The sequence below is a fragment of the Rhododendron vialii genome, chromosome 9a (assembly GCF_030253575.1).
Source record: "Rhododendron vialii isolate Sample 1 chromosome 9a, ASM3025357v1".
NCBI lineage: Eukaryota > Viridiplantae > Streptophyta > Magnoliopsida > Ericales > Ericaceae > Rhododendron > Rhododendron vialii.
Genome location: NC_080565.1, coordinates 33,006,686 through 33,029,304, shown reverse-complemented (window position 1 = coordinate 33,029,304; position 22,619 = coordinate 33,006,686). Strand labels below are relative to the sequence as shown.

The 22,619-nt window shown below is 37.0% G+C and overlaps 2 protein-coding genes across 4 annotated transcripts; both read left to right on the top strand.

Moving 5' to 3' along the window:
• Window positions 1–2,276: 2,276 nt before the first annotated feature.
• LOC131301189 (low-specificity L-threonine aldolase 1-like) lies at window positions 2,277–10,202 on the top strand. The gene is made up of 11 exons (XM_058327353.1): window positions 2,277–2,817; window positions 2,959–3,040; window positions 3,932–4,379; window positions 5,972–6,083; window positions 6,276–6,326; window positions 6,585–6,656; window positions 6,743–6,875; window positions 7,209–7,267; window positions 7,676–7,776; window positions 9,771–9,837; window positions 9,927–10,202. Exons 2-11 carry the CDS (start codon window positions 2,971–2,973, stop codon window positions 9,966–9,968), a joined length of 1,155 nt encoding a protein of 384 aa, XP_058183336.1. The 5' UTR covers window positions 2,277–2,817; window positions 2,959–2,970; the 3' UTR covers window positions 9,969–10,202.
• Window positions 10,203–11,998: 1,796 nt separating this feature from the next.
• On the top strand, window positions 11,999–22,101 carry LOC131301187 (pentatricopeptide repeat-containing protein At1g22960, mitochondrial-like). 3 transcript variants are annotated; one of them, XM_058327349.1, is made up of 6 exons: window positions 11,999–14,632; window positions 14,729–14,893; window positions 17,868–17,987; window positions 20,333–20,375; window positions 21,192–21,278; window positions 21,540–22,101. In XM_058327349.1, exon 1 carries the CDS (start codon window positions 12,296–12,298, stop codon window positions 14,513–14,515), a length of 2,220 nt encoding a protein of 739 aa, XP_058183332.1. In that variant the 5' UTR covers window positions 11,999–12,295; the 3' UTR covers window positions 14,516–14,632; window positions 14,729–14,893; window positions 17,868–17,987; window positions 20,333–20,375; window positions 21,192–21,278; window positions 21,540–22,101. The 3 variants fall into 3 exon arrangements, with proteins under 3 accessions (XP_058183332.1, XP_058183334.1, XP_058183333.1); XM_058327351.1 differs by having other exon boundaries at window positions 20,222–20,375; XM_058327350.1 differs by lacking the exons at window positions 20,333–20,375; window positions 21,192–21,278.
• The last annotated feature ends 518 nt before the right edge of the window (window positions 22,102–22,619 follow it).

Sequence of the window (22,619 nt, the reverse complement as noted above, 5' to 3'; positions counted from 1 at the left end):
AAAATAATAATTTAGGTTTTTCTTTTTTTGTTTCTTTTCTAATCAAATAACTACGTACTATTTTAACAAAGAGTAATCCAACTTGATAAAGATAGAGATAGAGGGAAAAAATTTATAAATATTACAAAAAAAAGGGACAAAGATTATGGTAAGGAAAACAATAATTAGGTTTTTTCTTTTTATTCTTTTTCTAATCACATGGCTCTGAGTATAGAGAGAGGAAGAAAATGTTACAAAAAAAAAAGGTGAGAGATTTTGTAAGAAAAACAATAATTAGGTTTTCTTTTTTTAGAGATAAAAGAGAAAAGTTAATAAATATTACGAAAAAAGGGACAGAGATATTTGGTAAGAAAAGCAATAATTGGGTTTTCCCTTTTTGTTCATTTTCTAATCACATAGCTACTATTTTAATGAAGAGTAATCATAGATATAAATGTTGCTCTCACTTGTAGGCTTAGACATTTAAAAAAAAAAAAAAAAGAGCTTTGTTTTATAATATAGATGATAGAATGGTAATCATTAACTCATTTAAAAGCTTAAGATGTTGAAAATATTTGATTTCTTTTATAAATTTCCTATTTATATTCTCAACAGTTTATGAGAGAAAGAAATAGGTAGTAAATTTTTTTGATAAGAAGATATTTATTTTGCATATCTAACTGTGGGGAAATGTGTCCAAGTCTTATTTTGATATCATAGAGGAGAAATCAAAAAAGAAACTACAACCATTTAATCTTGTAATTAAACTAAGGTCTTGTTAACTTTCGCCTAATAGGCATAGAATAATATGCAAAAGTAGAGTATACTAGGACGCTTGAGAGAACCATGCCGAAGGAACTCGACAAAATGACCCCATAACTTCGAGAGAAAGGGATAGAATGCCAAACAAGCTCGGATATTATTCAAAAAAAATTATTTCGTTTGAAACCTACTTGTTTCTCTCAAGCCATTCGCTTGCTGGGCTTGCAAAGACGAAAGCTTGTGCCTTTTCAAATGTTTCTCAACTTTCAATTCAACTTATTTCATTCATGAACCATCTCATTCAGCTTATTTCATCCCTAAACCATCTCATTTAATTCTTTGGCGTTTGATCAACAATATGATCCTCAGTATGGGCAAAAATTGTTTTAAGGTGACATCATGAGACTTTAGCTAGACCAATTCATGAAATTTTCAACAATTAATCATCTAACTTGGTCCAAGAACTTTATTCTCAATTCTCACGACAACAAAAAATTCAAATGTTTTTGCAGCCACTTTTAACCTTCAATTTGCTGAGCCAAGTCTCTTGCACGTCACTTGGAGCCCGTGGCCTGGGCACACTTTGGCAATTGGGCTAGGTTTTAAATAAGATGAACCAATTACATCCGTCATAATTGGTTCAAGTTAGACGAACCAATTTCGAGGTCCAAATAAGATGGTCGAGGGACGAAAGTGGTTCAATTGATAGTTGATGGATTAAAATTGAAGGAAGAAGAAATTGAAAGACGTACTATAAAGAAAGAGTATCTTATGAAAGCAAAATACTAGACGGAAGTTGATGGAACAGTGGAATCTTGTGTCAGAATCAGGGATTAATTCGAGAAATTTCTGGGTGCCAAGGTACCATTTGGCGGTACTAGTAGTCAATTTCAATTGTCCAAAAATATTTTGGGTGGTTCAAATTTATTCTCCCTCTCTCCTCTTTTTTTTTTTTTTAAATTTGGACTATCCATTTCACGTATGAACAATTAGAATTGCCGACGGAATATTACGTATGTGGCAGCTCGGTACCCAATTTCTTCACGATTCCGCGGCTCCTATTTGATTCCTTATTCTTGTGGACCACAAGATAGACAGACAAATGAAAGCAGTCATCAGTTGTCAACAACGTTTCTTTTTTTGCATTTGTGGTGGTGGGTTAAGGTTTTGGATTCTGGAATATTTTGTTCCAGAGTACTTCAGGCTTTTAGTCACATACAGATCTTTCAAATTTTCTGCATTCACGCGTTCAATTTTTGTACTGCGCTTACAATCTTAATCTCTGTTGTCACGGATTGTAGTATTTTAAGATGCAGAAATGATTCGTGCACAACAGCTGTGCACAGCGGCATTTTTCTCCTGCTTCGGATCGCGCAAAGATGATCGGAGCCGCTCATTTTGTTCAAAATATGTCGTTTAAGGTCTCTGTAAAAAATGAGCTTCGTTCGATATCGTTAGAGGCGTTAACAAAATACCCAAAATCACTTCAGAATTTAGCCTTAATCTTAGCTCCGCCACGATATGCATAGTGCGTGAGAAAAGGAATTTGGGCTCCGAAACGGGGCCCATATATGATGAGTCTAAAATTGGACCACTGACCGTGCATGCATGCAAGAAAGATGAAGGAAAGTGGTCATCCTCTGAGGCGCCACTCGTTTGCGTGTTTGGCCTTTCATGTGATACGTGGGTTTTTTTAACCTTTTTGGGGTTTTCCGTTTTCCTGATATAAAACAGATACTCCTCCTGTGGAATGCAGTCAATCCGTCACAGCTTTCCTTAGCATTTGTGGTGGTGGGTTAGGTTTTGGATTCTTTGATTGTTTGGTACAGATTTCTACAACTCACAAATCAATTGTGCTTTGCAAAATCTGGGTTGGTTTTGGATTTTTGGCTTGCAAATCTATCTCTCTCCATTGAATCTGAGGAATTCAACTTGGGATTTTTGTTGGGTCTTGCAAGTGTTTGGTTGGTTTTCGGTTCTTTCTAATTTGGGTCTGAAAGTGTGAGGGTTTTGTTTCCAGTTCTGCGAGATTTCTCTGTTCTTTTTTTTACTTATCTAGCATTTTCCTTGTAAGAGGTATTGATCTCTCTCTCTCTCTCTCTCTCTCTCTCTCTCTCTCTCTCTCTCTCTCTCTCTCTCTCTCTCTCTCTCTCTCTCTCTCTCATACATGTGTGTGGATTTTAACTTTGATGTGTTCTCTTGAATTTACTTTATTAGGGCTAATTAAAGATGAATTGCAATGGAATGACCGCCTCAAGAATGGAATCAGGAACAGAAATTATTAATCTTACCCTACGAGGTTTGTCTTGACTGGAACAACTCTTCCAACCTAAAATGAATTTAGTTTAGTATAAAATAGTTCGGACGATCTTACGAATCCAGATTATTATTATTTTTTAATCTATTCTTAAGTTTACAGCATCTGCTTTCTGTAATTCTAACTGTTCAAAATCCTCTGTTTCATTGAATATGCAAGTTGATTTAGCATTCTAATGTTATCCCCAACTCCTATGCTGAGAGCTTCAATTGAATCATCTGTTGGTGTTTCCATACAAAAACCTCTTCTTGATTGAACATGTCAACTGTTTTGCTATTTGAATATCTTTTCCCAACAAAGGATCAAAATTTCATTTCAGTATGTTGTCTCGGTTAGCTAGGAAAACAGAACATTTTGGAAGTATTTCGAAATACGTAACCGGAATGTGATGAAATGGATTTGGGAATATATTATGACAATGTCATTTTTGGATAATTGTAGTAGGTGTCGAAACGACCCAATGTTTTTTTTTTTTTTTTTTTAATAAGTAAAAACGACCCAATGTTTTGGTATGCTTCATAGAATTTCGACATGCTTCTGTGCCTTTTGCTGTACTTCGGTGGATGGATTGGAATTTCTAGATTCTGCTAATGTTTCGTTTCAGTCTCTTAGGGAACAGAAATGTTTCGGCCCCATGGAAATAAAACATAATTTTGTTCGTAATACCCAACTGAGAACTTCAATCTGAACACTAAGTTTTTGTTCCAAGTGAATATTGTCAAAACTATTTGTGTAATAGCAGAATTGTGAACCTTAGTAACTTTGTCCTTTGTCTTGGAGGGTGGATTTTATATTCAGATTTTTGGTTCACATTGTGTATTTTAGAAGTTTGAAATTTGCTTTTGAATGAATAGTTTTTGGTTTTGGTTCCAGAAAAAATGGTGAACAGAACGGTGGATCTCCGGTCTGACACAGTGACCAAACCAACAGAATCTATGCGGATTGCAATGGCCAATGCTGAAGTTGATGATGATGTACTGGGTCATGACCCGACGGCCTTTCGCCTTGAAATGGAGGTGGCGAGAATTATGGGAAAAGAAGCAGGCCTTTTCGTTCCCTCTGGCACTATGGGTAACCTAATTAGCGTGCTTGTTCATTGTGAGATTAGGGGTAGCGAAGTCATTCTTGGTGACAATTCTCATATTCACATATTCGAAAATGGAGGCATTTCAACAATTGGAGGTGTTCATCCAAGGACGGTAAAAAATAACCAAGATGGGTCGATGGATATTGATCTCATTGAAGCTGCCATTAGAGACGGTAAAATGGACATATGCTATCCCACTACCAGGCTTATCTGCTTGGAAAATACTCATGCAAAGTAAGTACTTGTGTTTCATTAGATGATTCTTGTAGGTTCATGCTAAACGAGTTAAGAGTTAAGGTGGTGAAGAATGCCAAATAAGTTTAGTTTCAATACACAAATCACATAATTCCGTACACTGGTTTACACATATACCAGGGTTATCCCTGCCCATGGACTGCGGCGCTGCGGTTAGCATTTCCCTTTTCTATAGTATTCAATAGTACTTTGATTCCGATAAGCTGGAGGAAAAGGAAAGGAAACAAAAGGAAAATGGTATCCTTCCTCATATTTGGATAGTGGAGGCCAAAAAACAACGAAAAAGGGATAAGAATGGTGACAATCTATCTCATGTTTGGAAAGGTGGTGATATTAAAGAAAGAGTTTTAGGATGACTTGCTTCTTTTTCTAGCTTTTCCCCTTTTCGAAGGCTGCGGATTCATTAGAACTTAGTGGAATGTATGACCATATCCACTTTCATGATTAAACTAGTATACTTCATTACTTGGTAGGACCTCAATATGGGTCTCACAGTGGCTGGAAAAATCTGTTTTTGCTTGTTCTTCTGGGGATGAGGGGACCATTTATGGATCTTCTGAAGTGGAGATATTCCTTTTCAATTTCATTTTGGATACTCCTCACTTTCCTATGAGGTGACTAGGATGACTTTTACAAAACGATGCACTATAGGTTCATTTGTAATGCTATCAAACGATTCAAACCACAAGCAGAAGAGAGTGCTTGAGAATCTAGACTCTATTTGATGTTTGAAGCAAGTTGGGCAATTTATGAGTTTTTTGTGGGGTCAAAATTGCAAAATTTTGTTCCCAAATATAAAATGTCTTGGTGAGAAATTAAAGTGACTGTGGTCAAGTGACCCCACTTGTATCACGATGGCTCCGCCCTTAAATTACAAATGGATGTAAATCAAGTTGCATTGATGCCAATAGGATGTCTTAATTATAATTGCTACACCTCCATTATACATGAAGAAAGTTAGGCCATTATTCATTTCATGTTCTTCTTTGGATTTATCTCATCTGAACTAGAGTTCTGTGTTTGATACCTAATTGATTATAAAAAAAAAGGATTCAAGTCATGTGGGTAGCTTGATATACATTGGTGGGCCCATTCCTCACAGTTTAAGCTTTCGGGATCATTGTTAATTGAAAAGTCCCAATATCAAATAAGGAGAAAAGGAAATTGATTACATTTTGCCCAAAGGAAACTGATTTCATGAGGGTAAGGAAAAACAGAAAATGAAAGTACTACTTATCCATTCTCATTACAATAGGAGTTCATAATCAACACCATGTAGTATTGAGTTTACAATGAAGAAGAGAAAAGCATTATTATCATGTTCCTCTATTTAATCGACTCTTATTCCAATAACCTTTCACCACGAGCACGATGTATAATTTTCTGGATAGTCAATGCAATGGCTGTCACATTTTGAAATTGATTTTACCAACAAAAAATTGGAAATCAACAAAATTCATTGCTGATATTTGAGGTAATATTTATGTCTCCTGCTTTTATTTGTTTTACCATTTCATTTGTCCTTCCTCTATGTAATGGATTGCTTACTTGTAGTATCTTGCTAAATGCAGCTCTGGTGGTAGATGCCTTCCAGTAGAGTATATAGACAAAGTTGGAGAACTAGCAACAAAGTACGGGCTGAAGCTTCACATTGACGGTGCCCGTATATTTCACGCATCAGTGGTGATTATTCGTTTTCCAAATTTTGTGGTTCTCTTTATATTATCTGCAATGCTTTGTAGGATTGTAGATTTTAACGAGAATGCGGCTTGTAGAAATGGATTTAAGTGGCATATGATCTACTAGCACACTTGATTAGTAAATGCATATATGCGAACTATCTGAATTTTTTACTTCATTAAATTTGTTTTCCAGGCACTTGGAGTTCCTGTTCACAGGCTTGTGCAAGCTGCTGATTCAGTTTCGGTAGGATTGCATGGTTTTCAGCATTCTGAGTTATCTTTGTCTCTCTAACTCTTTAGCTTTTGGATTTTCTCTTTTTCTCATTGTTCAAGCACTCGGTGCTTAAAGCGAATTTGCAGAATCAATCCATAATTTTACAAAATCAGATGATACAATGTGGCATATTTACATCCTATATATTTTATTATCGGTGCCATACTTTACATTAATCTCCACTGTCTCTTCTTTTTTTGATATTAATCTCAAAATCCTGCAATCCAGGTCTGTCTATCTAAAGGTCTGGGTGCTCCGGTGGGAACTGTCATTGTTGGTTCAAAAGGCTTTATCGCAAGGGTATGGCGGATATTTTTGCAAACTGTTAGGTTTCTAGTTTGTCTAATTACAGAAACTTGACACCTAGCTCTTATGTGGTTTACTAGGCAAAGACTCTCAGGAAGACCTTAGGTGGTGGGATGAGACAAGTCGGCGTCTTGTGTGCCGCTGCTTTAGTTGGACTGCAAGAGAATGTTGCAAAGCTTGAGCGTGATCACAAAAATGCCAAGACTTTAGCCGGTACATTTCCAAATATTTTTTGTACATAATAACGTAACACTTATTTGCTTATAGGAAATATCATTTTTGTACATAATAACGTAACACTTATTTGCTTATAGGAAATATCATTGTCTTGCCTTGTAGTCTTGTCAATTAGATGTTGGTCTCGACTAATGGGAACGGAAAATTCCGTTCTCATGTACCAGTTCATATTCCGTGAAGTTTATCATTATTTCAATGGACAGCTTCACTCGCCAACTTTACACGCATGTATTCAGACACGCCCACACTTTCATGCATATATGCCATGGCTATGTTTCTCTTGCACATTTTTATGGATCTGTTTTCCAGAGGGACTTAATAAAATCAAAGGACTAAAGGTGGATGTTGCTTCAGTGGAGACTAACATAGTAAGTGCTGTAATTATCAATGTTCTAGAATATTATGTTGATTTTTTTAATAAAATCCCCCCTTTGTACCGGGTTTTGGTTAATAGCTTACCTCATTTGCTAATCTAGTGTGGAGTCGGATATGTTTCAACTATTATACCTAGTTGAATTGATCTTCGCATTGCCTTGCCTTAATGAGATCATTTTTTCAATTTGAAATTTCACGTTTAATCTCCATTATTATAATAAAGAAAAGGGAGACGAAACCATTGCAGCAGCAGTTAATAGTTCTCCATACTTCTGTTTTAGCTTATATCAATCTGTGATATACGTTAAGCTGTTTGTGCTTGCTTGGGTCAAATTTGAGTATTCCTGTCATAGAACATAATCGACTTCCGAACTCACTTTCTTTCCTTCTCTTATGAGCAGGTATATTTTGATATTTTAAAGAGTGCGTATGTCTCAACTGAAAAACTCAGCAAGAATTTGGAAGAACGCGGCATACTTGTGATGTCATTGAACTCATCCAGGTGTGTTTAAGCCTTTGGACAAAGTACTAATTTACTTATTTGAATTTTCTATCTAACTTATACTAGGATTATAAAAAGTGTGGCTATCCGTATTTAGTTAGCTAGTATGCTGATACTTTAATAGCGTCTAGGGTTAATTGTTCGTGTACCCTTCCAATTTTTCTCAAATTTCACTTTGATCATCGTGGTTCCTACTGTGACAGTTAAAATCTTGCAGTTTTCAGTCAAGATTTATTTTTTTTGAATTACCAACCTGACAACATTTCATCAACTTCATTATGGAAGATAGGCAGATATGGATTACGTTACTATCAATTCAAATCTCGGGACTAAAGTGATCCATGAGAGAAATTTGAAGGGATATAGTGCCACCATATTAGGCCATGCGACAGCCACCTTTCCGAATCCCTGCAAATTATCGACACTAATTGGAGAGTCGATGTTGTAACCTGGCCAAAATTGGTGGGATTTGACTGAGACAATTAGAAATTTAGATGAATTGAGATTTGAGGTAGCAAGGGTGCAAAGCGCAATTCTCTGACTTTTTGCCAAGAGAGAATTTTTCTACATATATCTTTACCTATTTGCTCAATCATTCTTGATTGCGTATATGTCACGTAAATAAAGACCTGTACATTCATCGAACCAACAGAGTAGATTGGAAAATCTCCCGGTCCTGCAACATTCCTCATCTGATTGGCATGATTTTTATTGGACGTATGAAATAGCTTCAAAATTCATTTCAGACATCCCTTTTTTCAAATCAAAGCACTCTATAGTCTCGATTTGGCTTAGTTTATTTAGTTTGCAAAAAGAAAACACCAATTACATAATTGAAGTGATTCATCCCTGCTGGGAGGCATTGTTCTAGTTAGACTGCCGGGATGAGAGGAGGACTTCTCCCGAAATGCCATTGAGATGGATAAGAAGGAGCAGGACCTTCAACCACCAAACTGACATCAACCTCAAGGAAGAGCTGCTATTCACGTGATTAAGGTTTGGACTCTAACCTCACCGAACCCAGGTGGAAGGGGTCAGCTGCCATCAAGATGATCCCGTCGTGACTTCAACCTCAAGTGCTCCCAAGGTTAAGGATTAAGCACACCCTTATGGCAGGGGTCCAAGGTCTCCTAGTCTGGTGTTCGTAGACTCGACAAGTCGCTCATAGAATGCTGACTACACTACATAACATAAAAGGCTACTACCATATACCAGGAACTTTATACAAGGAAAAACTAGCTTCTGAAGTCCCTCTGTTTCGTTCTCTGCCTAGGTATTTTACCTTCTTTTCACAAGAAACTAGTCACTGCAAGATTATGGTTTGAATGTGGAACTTATTTCTCAAAAATGCTTCATGATTGTATGAAACTTCTGAGTTTTGGGGAAACCACCTGGAACCGATGTCCAAACACTCTCAAAAAATAGCTGATAGGAAATTAAGAGGTGATAAATGCTTAGTAAAACAGAGCAACCTTTTGACAAGTGTCCATTCCTCGATGCATGTGGAAGTTTTATTCAGGAAAAGTACTCCTAAAATTTATATGTAAGTTTGCATCACAAATATTCATGTGTTGGTTTTCAATTCCGAAATACTACCTTCATACTCTTTCTTTGGGAGTTGCATGTTAACTGCTTATTGTTTCTAGTCACCCCTTCCCATCTCTTAACCATTATGTTGAAAGGGGAGTTATTGACTAGAATCTCCAAGCTTCGCCTAATATGTCATTTTGGCCTCCACCGATTATTACATGAGACCAACTTTTCTCCAGTTCGGAGCGAACACTGGAATCCGTGGGCCTACCATGGGGCCCACTTGGATGATCCGATTTGCTTGTTCGTAGGTCTCTGTATGTAGATCAGCAATGAGATAAATCAAATTGATCTGCCAGTATGCTTTCAGGATAACCATAGTGCCGCCAGCACAGCCTTACGTGGTTCATTCAGTGTCGACTTCTTGATATCCAAAGTTGATGTTGGTTTTTATATGGTTGCAGGGTTCGGCTTGTAGTCCACCATCAAATTTCAACGACTGATGTGCAATACACCTTGTCATGCATTAAGGTAATGAATTACCAGAGCCGAACACCCATATTAATTCTTGCTTACTCGTAAAAACCGGCACTCACATTCATCTTCTTCGGATGCTGCAGGAAGCCATGACTGGAGTCCCAGATGAAAATGGTTGCAAGTGAGATTGTAACTTATTCTTTCTTATCATTTCAATCTCTAGTAAAGATGTTCAAGCTTTCAGTGATATTCTCTCCGTTAAACAGTCGTAAACTTGATTATAAGCTTCCAAATGTCGGTGGATTGAGAAGCCATTGATTGAAATTCGGGTTTTTTTCGTGAAGCCTATATTGTACGTGTGTTTGGTACGTTGCATGTTTGGGAAATCAAGAGGGGAGGATTTTTTTTCTTTGAATTTATGAAGCAGGCCTCTGTTTTCTATTTGTGTATGTTGTAAACCCTCCACAAAGTGGTATCAGAGCCACACGGCGCCTCTCTCTTCTGCTGCCCGGAAAGCAAAGTCCCTGCCCGGCAACCTACTCGATGTACAAAAAATTATTCAATACCCCTCGGGCACCCGCCACATAGTACCCCAAGGGCACTGATTTATCCCACCCGACTCGTTATGAACAGACACTCCACCATAGATCAGAATCTGATTGAAGGATTCATCCCAACCCAGATCTGATGTGGTCGGTCTGGTTGAGCTCCATCCTAGATCCCAATCGGATTCAAAGATCCTATCCCAACCCGAATCTGACCGGTCTGGATCAATTTTTTTTTGGCTTGGTTCAGCTCAGTTTTTGGACAATTTTGACGAGTTCAAAAGAATTCCTAAATAATCTACCTTTTCCTGATGCATCTCAGGTTTGATCGTATTTATCAGCAACTGTTGAGGATAAATCACACCACGTGTAATCATGGAAAAGACAATGTTGAGACTAAATCACGTCACATGTAATTGTGGAAAAGACAACGGGGGACTGTATAGGTTGAGATAACGGACAAGATAATCCAGAGTACCCTGTATTATTGGGAAAAAAAAAGTTACAATAAATGCTATAGTACCCAATTATATTCGCCGCAAAAGTTAGAAATCACCTTTTAATACCTCGAACTCCTGAAAGCTCCCACCCAACTTTTCCAAAATCATGTTTAGATGAAGGAAAAATAAAAAATAAAAAATATTTAAAATTTTCGATTCTTCTTGTTGAGATGAACCGATAATATAGAAAAATTTGGGGCGAAATTAATAAACATAAAAAAAATTGGAATAATAACAAATAAAAAAATTGTACTCAATTTAAATATTTTTTCCTTCATCTTCACCTTTTAAGGCGTCTTTTGTGTGAGTTAACTTTACTGTTAGTAACTTTTTTATTCTGGACCAACAAGCTCTTAATTTCTCTTGATGAGAGACATTAAAAAAGATTTAAAAAAAAAGTTTGGATTGGCTTCCAAATTCAGAAAAAAATGGTAAAAAAAAGTAGTTAGAAAACTATATTTTTAATTTAATTTCGTCCTTTTTAGTTAATGGCTAATTTCATAATTTTTTCATATCTTTTTTTATCAAGGCGAACAAAAAAAATATCTGATCTAAAAGACAAAAAATCTATTAAAATAAAATAGCAAACCATTTTGCTTTGGAGGGCCAAACTCATGCCTAACTTTTAGAAGCTTTTTGGCACTGTCTTTTTTGGTTGTTTTCTTCTAATTTTTATAAGATTTGAGTCAAATTTTTATATTATATTTTCCGTCTTGACTAGAAAAATCGAAAAAACATACTAACATAGATTAATGTTGAAAATAATTCATATAAGACAACAAAAGAGATATTAAAAGTCATTGATTTTTTAAAACTTTGATCTATGTAAAATAACTATCCCAAATTTTAATCTTGAAAAGAAAAATATAATATAAAAGTCTAACCCAAATTTTATACTAATGATTAAAGAAAAACAATTAAAAAAAGAATGCTCCGTGCACAATGGTTGTGCAACAAGTTGTGGCACATTTTTGAATCTCAATCGTCCTAAAATATTTCTGACGGTTCAGATTTTAAAAAAAACTCTTACAAGGAAGAAATTGAGTGAATCCTAGCCATTAATTACAATAATGAACGGTAAGCGATGATTGTGTTCCTCTCGTTATGCACATACCATTTTTTATTAAAAAAATAATGCCAAAAAATTCTTACAAAGTTATGCAAAGAGGCCTGCAAACAGACGTAGTGCAGCCTACACAACAACATCGTATGGTCGATTGTTCACGCAGTTTAGTTATTCTCCCGGAATATGTCTTCGTTCGAAGATGAAGAAAACCCTAACACACACAGCCGTACACAGGCGAGTTCACTGTTCGGCGTAATATCAAAACCCGAATTCAAGAATTTGATTCCAAATCTATCAGAACCCAGTAGGCCAATACCCATTACTTGTTTCTCTCAGTCTCCAAGATTTCAGCAACAATAGGACCACATGTGTTGCTTCTCATCATTATCTCCCATAGATCAATGACTCTCTGCTTGAGAGCTTCAAAATCCATAGCCAAATGTAGCAGTAGAAGAAACCTAGATTCATTCAAGGTACGCCTCATTTTTTCATTCTCTTTTCATCAAACTGCCTGCCGCTCTCACGACGGTGATAACAACAACATTCCAATCACAAAAACATACCCAGATAGCCATTTTGGCTATTTGATACTCAAAACGGTGGAAAAGATGCCCTGGGCTTTTGGCAGCAAGGACTGGGTTTTTTACACGAGTCCTCAGGTAAGGGCAGTGGTTTTTGAACCCAAGTTGTTAATAAGAGTGCTTGATTCGATACGCCGGGAAGCAAGAGTGGCGTTTCGGTTCTTCCTGTGGGCAGAAGCTCAACCGGGTTTTAACCGGTCGGGATACGCTTTTTGTACTATGCTTGAGATTCTTGTTCAGAGTAATTTGATGGGTCGGACTTATTCCTTGATGAGGAGGATAATAAGTTTGGATTTGGTTGATGTTGTGGATGTTTTGATAGATGGGTATGTGAATAAGGAGGTTTCAATTAAGTTACTCGATATTTTATTAGGGTTGTATATTAGAAACTCGATGGTCAAGCATTGTTTGTCGGTTTTCAATAAGATGATAAGGAATGAGTTCTTGCCGGATGTGAAAGTTTGTAATAGAATCCTTAGGATGCTTAGGGACAGGGATTTAGGTGATAAAGCAAGGGAAGTGTACAGAACGATGGGCGAATTTGGGATTAAGCCGAGCATTGTCACATATAATACATTATTGTATTCATTTTGTAAGGAAGGTAAAGTGCAACAAGCGCTGGACCTTTTAAATGAAATGCAAAGAAGTGGTTGTGCTCCTAATGATGTTACATATAACGTGTTGATCAGTGGGTTGTCAAAGAAAGGGGAACTTGACCGTGCCAAAAATTTGATTGAGGAGATGCTTAACTGGGGATTGAAAGTTTCAGCTTACACTTATAACCCTCTGATTTGTGGGTATTGTAGGAATGGATTGCTTGTTGAAGCATTGGCACTCGAGGACGAGATGGTAATTCAAGGAGTTCCCCCAACAGTCTACACTTACAATGTATTTATGTATGGTTTCTGTAAGTGGGGAAGAATGACTGAAGCTAGACAAAGGTTTTGTGATATGATGAACAAAGACTTGTCACCTGATATAGTGTCCTACAACACTTTGATATATGGTTACTGTCAACTGGGGAACATCAGTGAGGCTCTTCTATTGCTATACAAATTAGAAGGTAGAAACCTCTACCCCAATGTCATTACCTATAATACTGTTATAGATGGCCTTTGTAGATGGGGGGAATTGAAGGATGCGAAGAAGCTAATAGAAGAAATGACGAGTCATGGGATTCTTCCTGATGTTTTTACTTATACGATTCTAGTAAATGGTTCTTTCAGGGCTGGTAATTTACAGATGGCTAAGGAATTCTTTGACGAAATGTTGAATGAAGGTTTGAAGCCTGACCACTTCGCTTATACAACCTGCATAGCAGCGGAACTTAAGCTTGGGAATAAACCGGAAGCATTCAGTCTTCAAGAAGAAATGTTAGCGAAGGGTTTTCCCCCTAACTTGATTACTTATAACATTATCCTGGATGGGTTGTGTAAATTGGGCAATTTGCAAGAAGCATTTCAATTGTTGCAAAACATGGTTCGCGATGGTCTCGTTCCTGATCACATAACATATACCAGCATCATTCACAGTCACTTGGAAGTTGGGCATCTCAGGAAAGCAAGGGAGTTATTCAACGAGATGCTGAGTAAAGGCTTATCACCTTCGGTAGTGACGTACACTATGTTAATTCATGCTCATATTGGAAGTGGGAGGCTAGAACTGGCTTTCATGTATTTCTGTGAAATGCAAGAGAAGGGTGTTATGCCCAATGTGATCACCTACAATGTGCTGATAAATGGTCTTTGCAAATTGAGAAGAATGGATCAGGCCTACAGATATGTGGATGCGATGGAAACTCAGGGAATACCCCCTAATAAGTACACCTACACTATATTAATAAATGAGAACTGTGATTTGGGTAATTGGCATGAGGCTTTGAGATTGTACAAGGAGATGCTAGATAATGGGATTCAGCCTGATTCTTGTACGCATAGTGCATTGTTTAAGAACCTAGGCAAGGACTATATGTCGCATGCAGCTCAGTACCTTGAGTATATAATACTGGAGAACGAAGAAAATGCCAAAGTGAAGACTTAATAAGACACAGGAGAGCGTTTTGGATACCATATATATTGGTAAGATCCTGGCATATTCTCATGCTAGCACTCATTGCTCTGGAAACTCCAGGGAAGATTCCCGTGGGTGACTTTTCTGGTAAGATTTGGGAAGCTGGAAAGATTTAAACTTACTAATTCAAAGCACTTTCTTACCGTTTCTTTTGGCCTTAAAACAAACTCCTTCACTTTCTAGGCTTGTGCTGCGAATGGGGGATTTTTCGGCAACTCCAGAGGTCAATGAATCAATCCTTGCCTTAGTTTTGCATCTCAGACACATCTAAGTAAAAGGGGAATGCAGCCTCGGATTGGACCTTTGATTATTAATCCCAGAGGCCATATGTTGCAAAAATCAAGACAGGTGCAAATGAAATTTTTGCTGTAAAGTATATCAAAATAAATATTGTATCTTCATTTCTTCTTATTTTCTGATATTTTATTTGCTTATTTTCTCCTATTTTATCTACCTGTCTTTGGTTTGTTGGTGTTCGGGGAGTGGGAAGGTATTTCGTGACATATAATTTTAGCTGATAATTTTGTAGTCCTGGTAATGAACAAATAAAAAAGTACTCTATTCCGGCAAGGTATGTGTAATCACTTGACTTGTTTTTCGTTTGGTAGATCAATATGTGGTGGTAAATTCATAAAGATCAGTGATCCTTTGCTTTCTTATGTTTCAGAATGTTGCAGGCAATCAAATATATTTTGAACTTTTGAAGAGCAATGCGTATTGTTGAATTTTCCTGCTTGTCCGCATGGGGTCCAGTGTGGCCCCGCATGTTATTTGTATCTGACTAACAATGGAAAATAAGGAAATGTTACTGGTATTTTTTACATCTCACCAATGGTTCAGAATTGTGGTCGCCTCCAGTTATGTGTTTTACTGTGTTTTTTTGTTTGCTTTCTTCTTCTTCTTTCATTTCGACCCTTTTCTTATGTTGTTTTTTTATTTTTTGATGAGCTATCTGTCATATTTTGTCTACTACTTTTCAAACTCTGTCTTGCTTTCCAAACTTCATTGATTTGAATTGAAGCAAAAAACCCATCAGTTTGAGACATCTTATGATATGATGATGATAGAACCCAAAAGGATAGCAATAGTTATGACGGTAAAGACAGAGATCATAATGACAATATCAGCAATCATAAATTAATAATCCTTGTGGTTGGTAGCAATGTAAAATTGGTTTCTAGTGATAATCAGTACGAGTGGTAAACTGATTTCAATTGACAATACATGCTAACTTAGTGGTTCGGTTCTTAATTTTCAGCACATTGAAGTTTATTATATTGTGTTCAGAGGTCGTTCTACTTTTTCAAAAAGAAGGTAAATTTCAAGGTCAAAAATCATGTGTTTACGCAAATAATTTTCCTACCAATATGGATCTTGTTTGATAGATCTCATTGAGATCTTTTAAACAGTGCAAAAAAAAACTGAAAAATTATTTTTCATTTTTGTTATATTTGAGATTGAAATTACCTTCTTTTTGAAAAAGAAGGTTTTTGGAGAAAGCGGAACGGGGCCTTAGTGTCTGAGGCAGGTAAAAATTGAAGTCCTCCTTGGTCCTGTGGTTCCAGAAGAAGTTATTGCGGGATCATGCAATACCGTTAAGTTTAACACTTACAATAACTTAGATTGTGGTGTTGTTGAGCAAGTTTTAGTATGATCTATTAAGTTGAGTGACTGAGGGTGGGGGGGTAACAACTGAAGTCCTTCTTGGTCCGTGTGGTTCCGACAATTTATTGTGGTATCGTGCATTATCTTTGTTGGTTTCGGGGTGTTCAAATTTAATCTAAGATTCTTATATGTGTTCAAGTTGTACTCCAATGACTTATTGTTTTTGGCTATTCACTTCTGTTCATTTGGTTTGGAGCTTGTTCTCGAAGATTCGTTGAATGAATTTTTTTGGCTTAAGAGGTATGCTGTATTGTGCAGATGTTGATTTTTACCCCAACTAACTACTTTTCTTGTTATAGTTGTATAAATTCTGAGATACTATCAATGGTTACTCCCATATTACTATGCTAATGTAGTTCATGTATGGAAGGGTCTTTATTGTTATTTTTTCCCTATAATAAAGATGTCCATTAAAGTCATTATGCGGGTCATGCACATGATATAATCCTTTAGAAAAGTTTCAAACATAGTTGGGGTTGCAAAAGTTGAGATTCCGAGAATGGTGGACCTCGCTACTGCTATGTGTTCGACATTCTGCAATATTGATCTTGAACTGGGGCATTTCGAGAAAGTATCAGTTTCTGAAACTTGTTAGACACTATCAGAGCTCCTCACAATAAGTGTTTCTGCTACTTTAGGTTATTTGCCACCATATGAAAGATGTGCTCCTATAGAATGTTGCTTAGGGAGAATTTTAATATATTTATTTACTTATCCAAAAAAAAAATGTTGCTTAGGGAGAATACTTGGTCTGGGCTGGGGTTTCATGGATGTTTCCGAAGCAATGAGAACCCTGACTCATCTTATAAAGTTGACTTTCTTGAAGGCATAGCTCACATCTTTGAGAAGTCATTTTCTTGGTGTCCCCGGGAAAAGTGTCATAGAGACAAAATGGCAAAGGTTGGTTTTTCAAGCTAAAAGTTTCCTCCAAGGAATAATTTCAGAGGCAACTGAAAATCGTACATAGTATTTTGTCATAAGTAGTAGGAATTTTGACTTCAGTAAACTGCAAGATCGAAGTTGACTTTGGTCCTTGACAGTTTAGGGCATACGGGAGGGGAATGTGGGAACTGGGGAGTATTTTCAGCATCTCCAACCGTTCCATATTTCTATGTCTGGATCTTGTGTTAGTTTTTCATTGTAAGGAATCTTTGTTTTCTTACAATCATCTCCATCAGTTTGTTTTGCTTCTAAGAGATAGCCATCTTTAATTTAAGCATCTCTATGTAACAACCTGTACTTGGCTATTGACTAGAAAAACAACCCATTTGTATATTTTATACTGCCAATGTGAATCCAATCTTCAAACAGATTGCTCCATTCTAGAACTCTACCGTCTGGTTTGGAAGATAAGATTGGAAGTCAATTTGCTAGGATAATACTTCAATTATCTAACAAATTGACTGCCTCAATCTTTGTTTTACTCAGGTTATTCCTGTATCATTCCATTTGTGGCGACTTTCTATTTCTTATCTTGTTTGTCATGTATGACACTATTTGAAAACATCGATGATTCATATGCATCATCAGATTGTCTGAACTGAATGTGTGTTTACACACATGCATTTTGTTTAAGTTTCTGATGAATCTGGACACAATCTCACTTCTAAGTTTTATCCAAGCATATTTTGACCTTCATTTTCTCTTACACCTGCAGGCATCTGAGTTCCTTCTACAACTTGGATTACCCTCTTCGGCAGACAGTAGATGGTAAAATCCTTGTTGGATCTCACAGAAGCTGCTAATTCATCACTATACCAAGGGTTGTAGTTGTACAGTAAGTACTGAAAATAACTGCATGCCTTTGTCTAGATCCTCAAGCATTTTCCATGTCAAACCTTATCAGGTGACCACTACTTGTCAGAGATAATGTACTGTACAAGTGAATATTAATAGATAATTGAAAATCATTTAGCAGTGACATGATTTTATGGAGACCTCTTTGGCTATTTTGAGTTCTATTACTCATTTCCCTTTCATAGTCTAATTTCATAGTGTCATGTAGCAGCCATGAGTTTTTAAGACTTTTGATGTACAATATCAGTGAAGATTTTGGCTTTGAGTATAATATGTCACTTATATCATAGGCAATTCTTCAGGAATTACTGATGATAAAGGTTGAAACAGCTTAAAGGGGCACGTGGACGGTTCGAATCAGCTCTGTATAAAAATTATTGATTACAACAAAACACTTACAACTATTCCATAGAATAGTGGCAAAGGTCCGAGTATCATTCCTCAAGGACAAGAGGACAGTATTGTCTCGGTCTCAACTAGTTTTTCAAGAACAAGTTTTGGAATTGAAGTTTAAACTAAGAAATCAATAAGAATTGTGGTTTTGTAAACAAGTAGAAAAAGTTCTATGGATTCAAATCCCTTTTCCCCTTCTTAGCTTGATTTTGCTTGGTTGAGGACTATCCATTCGAATCAATGCAAAATAGTCACGGACAACCGATTGGCATAAATTATCGTTGTGTAGTACAAGTTGTCTTACTAGCACTAGCCGAATCTATGTACGGTTTGTCTAACATATCTCAACCAAGTTTCCAACTCCATGAATTGATAATAAACTGTGCATGCAAGTGTTTGAAGTCTAGAATACAAATACAAGAGCTTGATAGAAAACATTCAAGCCATTCATTAAAAGTGAAAGCATCCTTAAAGTCTTACAACCAAGATTCTTAAAATACATTCACGACTCAAGCTACTTGGGAAAAAACCTACATCTAACCCTAGAGTAGGAGGTTTAGCCGGCCATGGGAGGAGGTGACTTCAAGTTCTTAGGGTTAAAACTCTCATTCTTGCTTGAATTCCTCTCATTTCTTCTTCTTCCTTGCTTTTCTCCTCTTTTCCCTTTGCTTAGCCTTGAAGTAATCTAATCCTAGTTCCAAGGCAAGATGATTTTGTTAGAATGACCTCAGAAGACTTTATAGAGTTCCAAATCTGGAGTTGGCTCTTCAAACCTCCAAAAAGTCAAAGAAAAAGGCTGCAAGGCAGCTAAATCGGTCTGGTTGGGTGGGTGGTCCGTCCTGACAGACTCAACACGTGTCCATTGCTTCTAGCTCACGTCCCTCACTTCCAACATTGAGCTTCAAAATCAGGACAACAATCTATGAACGCCTGAAACACAAAGCACATGTATAAATAACCAAGTAGCATAAACATGGACTTAACAAAGATAGATTGGGGAGCTTATTTGAGCTCCTATTGTACTGCTTGCCTGAACATATTTGTTTTGTTTTCATCATCCGAAAATGCAAAGCTTGCCTTACTTTGTTCAAGACTCTTCCTCCTTTTCATAAGGGACTAGAGGATTTAGGAGAAATCAGAAACGGATAGGAAAGAAGTTCGCTATGGGTGGAATCTTACAGCTAGGCGTTGTAATGACGTATGATAGTACTGTGGCTCAGTTATATAAGAAAATTTGAACTATACGAACTTGATTGATGAACTACTCCTGCCTCAGACTCGGACAAAAATTTCACCCATAGCATCATTAGTTTTAGTTAACATGATCTGGGACAACATGCTATATCTTAGATTGTGTGTGTGGGTATATTTCCGTTTGACCAAAAAAAATGTGTGGGTGCTTATTAGTTAGATTTTGTTGTAGAAGGCTGATGAAAGAGACTAAATCTCAGCCTTCCAATGTGCCACGGAGGACGGTTGTGAGAGACATTTTGCAAAACCACTCTCCGTTGTAATATAGATTTAACGTATTACAAATCTGATTGCACGGCTGATATCTCATTCAGATTGTACATATGTTGGTCAATTTTCTTGAATGCTAGACTGGGAATTAGATTGTGCTTTTTGCAAAATGCAACCTTCTGATGAGACGATCCTCTATTGCTGTCTAATAACTGCAAAGAATAGATTGTTATCCATAGAAACGTGCTTCGTCATCTTCCCAATTACTTTTATTTCAAATTTAGTTAATTGTCCTAGTTCTGGACTAACTCAGACTTTAGTGTCTGAATCTAAGACTCTATTTAGATCCTTGATTTATAGAGGGACTTTTGTAGGCAAAAACAGAGGAGCAAATTTGGATATCATTCCCATTCTTTTCTCCTCCTTTGGCAAATTCTTCCACAATCTGATATCGATCGTACATGGTTGCAGAGGTAGTGGTGTTGCCCGAGTTCCAAATACATGCAAGTGATGTGTTGTACACTATGTAGCACCGACACTCCAAAAGGGCGCCGTGTCCACGTATTGGACACGGGGACATGGCGGGGACACGCGGGGACACGTATTGGACACGCCACATGGAGTGTCCAATAATTTTTATTATTTTTTGATAGGGGACACGGCTAGGGGTCAAAATGTAATATTTTTTAAATTTTGGGGGTTAATATGAAATTATTCAAAACATTTGGGTTAAACTGTAATTTTTCCTTTGAAAATTTTTTATACAATTTGTGAAATTATTCATATACAATGGTTCATATATATATATATATACACACACACACACACACACACATTATCAAGTGAGGGATCCCTCACTTTGTTAAAATGCAGGACTTTTATTTCCCGATCAAATTTTGAAAATCCGTACCGTTCAATGTGTGCAGAACGTGATTTTAAGGGTCCCTGTGAGAAATCAGCGAAAAAAATGACCGGGAAGGGTTTCATCCGAGCAGTTTTTTTTGAACCGTTCAATGAAAACTGCTCGGATGAAGCCCTTCCCGGTCATTTTTTTTGCTGATTTCTCGCGGGGACCCTTAAAATCACGTTCTGATCACTTTGAGCGGCTCGGATCATCGAAATTCAATCGGAAAGGGGAGTCCCGCATTTTTTTAAAATGCGGGATCCCTCACCGGAACCCGACTGATTATATATATATATATATATATATATATATATGTACATATATTTATTTATTTTTTATGCACGTGGTGTGTCCCCCGCCGTGTCCGTATCCCCATTTTTTTAGAATTGCCATGTCCGTATCCGTATTCGTGTCCGTGCTACATAGGCTGTACACCCTTCAGATGCAGGCAATGAATAGTGATGGCAATATCCATCTTGATTGATTCACGCTGTTGTGGAACTGACATTCATGGTACTTTTTTTTTTTTTGGTAAACTACATTCATGGTACTTAGCATAGCATCAATCTATCACCGGACTCTGATTCAATATCGTTTATGTTAATCGTTAAGATTTTTCAGACTATAGCGATTGAAGCCTTCTTAAGAACTATGATACATGCATATTCTAAGACCGTATTTTTCTACTTTTGTGCAAAATCATTTCATTTCTTTGTTACGTGAAGTCACTATACAGGTCTTACATTTGACAATTCTTGATACACTCTTGCACAGATGGAAATGCAAACTTCATGGTTTTGGGAAATTCATGAAGTATCTCCAAAAGTAACGTCGTGTACAAAAGTGATGCGTGAAGTCAAGGATAAACTAGAGATGGAAAGTATATAACAAATATTTTTATTCTTGGCTTGGTGTGATACGGTTTATTCAGATTAAAGGGGTGATGAGCCTATGCAGGGTTTTATATTGAGTTACTATATAGCGGGAGGGCTTTCTGAAATTGAAGGGATGGCGATTGCTCTCGTTTGTCCGAGTCTTGTTCACCTCCATAGAAAGGGGCAGCTTTTGATAGAGGTTCCTCAAGAGGCGATATTGGATGTGTTTTTGTTCATATTTTAGGCCTGTAACGTGCAAGTCACAGTCCAGCATGCGTAGTAATTCACCGATAACTCCATGGCTGTACGTAAGTTGTAATATTATGTTGATCACTTATCGTTTTATTTTTGGGTACTATGTGACGATACCAACACTAAACTATTTGTGTCGTGGAGTCTATTGACTGATTTGAATAAATATCATATACGTTATACAATGTGCTCAAATATTGACATCAGCAGATCAAATGTTCATGCACAAATTTTAATCTCTGTCGAACTTTAGGAATGGTGGAAATAATTGAATGCGAATTCTGTCGTTTTAGCATGAAGTAATCCCTGTTGAAAAGGAACAACTATGAAACCCCGTCCGAACTCCGACCGGGTAATTGAAAGCTACCCTACTCGCGCCCCTGTGGGGGAACGGGTTTACCTGCCCACCCCGCCACCTGTTTTCTCACGCATGACGAAAAACATAACAAGTGATCTTGCAACAAATCTCCTGTTAAAAAAAAAATGTTGCAACAAGTTCATCCCAAGTCATGGCGACCTAAGTGCAATATGTTACTATGTAAGGAACAGCCATTCAGCCCACAGCCCAGATTATTTTTTGAATCAGCCCAAGCAAAAACTTAAAATTATGAAGTTCTATTGTTGATACGGTTAAAAATGTATGAATTAATATAAAATATGAATTATACATGCATAAATATACTTGTATATAAATTGGGGCGGGTTTGGGGCGGGGCGCTATATATGT

Bases quoted from the DNA above. Each gene is read 5' to 3' on its own strand.
- LOC131301189 (XM_058327353.1), top strand. From the start codon at position 2,971: ATGAATTGCAATGGAATGACCGCCTCAAGAATGGAATCAGGAACAGAA. The intron at 3,041-3,931 runs GTTTGTCTTGAC...TTTTGGTTCCAG, and splicing joins TATTAATCTTACCCTACGAG to AAAAAATGGTGAACAGAACG. The intron at 6,084-6,275 runs GTGATTATTCGT...TTTGTTTTCCAG, and splicing joins GTATATTTCACGCATCAGTG to GCACTTGGAGTTCCTGTTCA.
- LOC131301187 (XM_058327350.1), top strand. From the start codon at position 12,296: ATGACTCTCTGCTTGAGAGCTTCAAAATCCATAGCCAAATGTAGCAGT.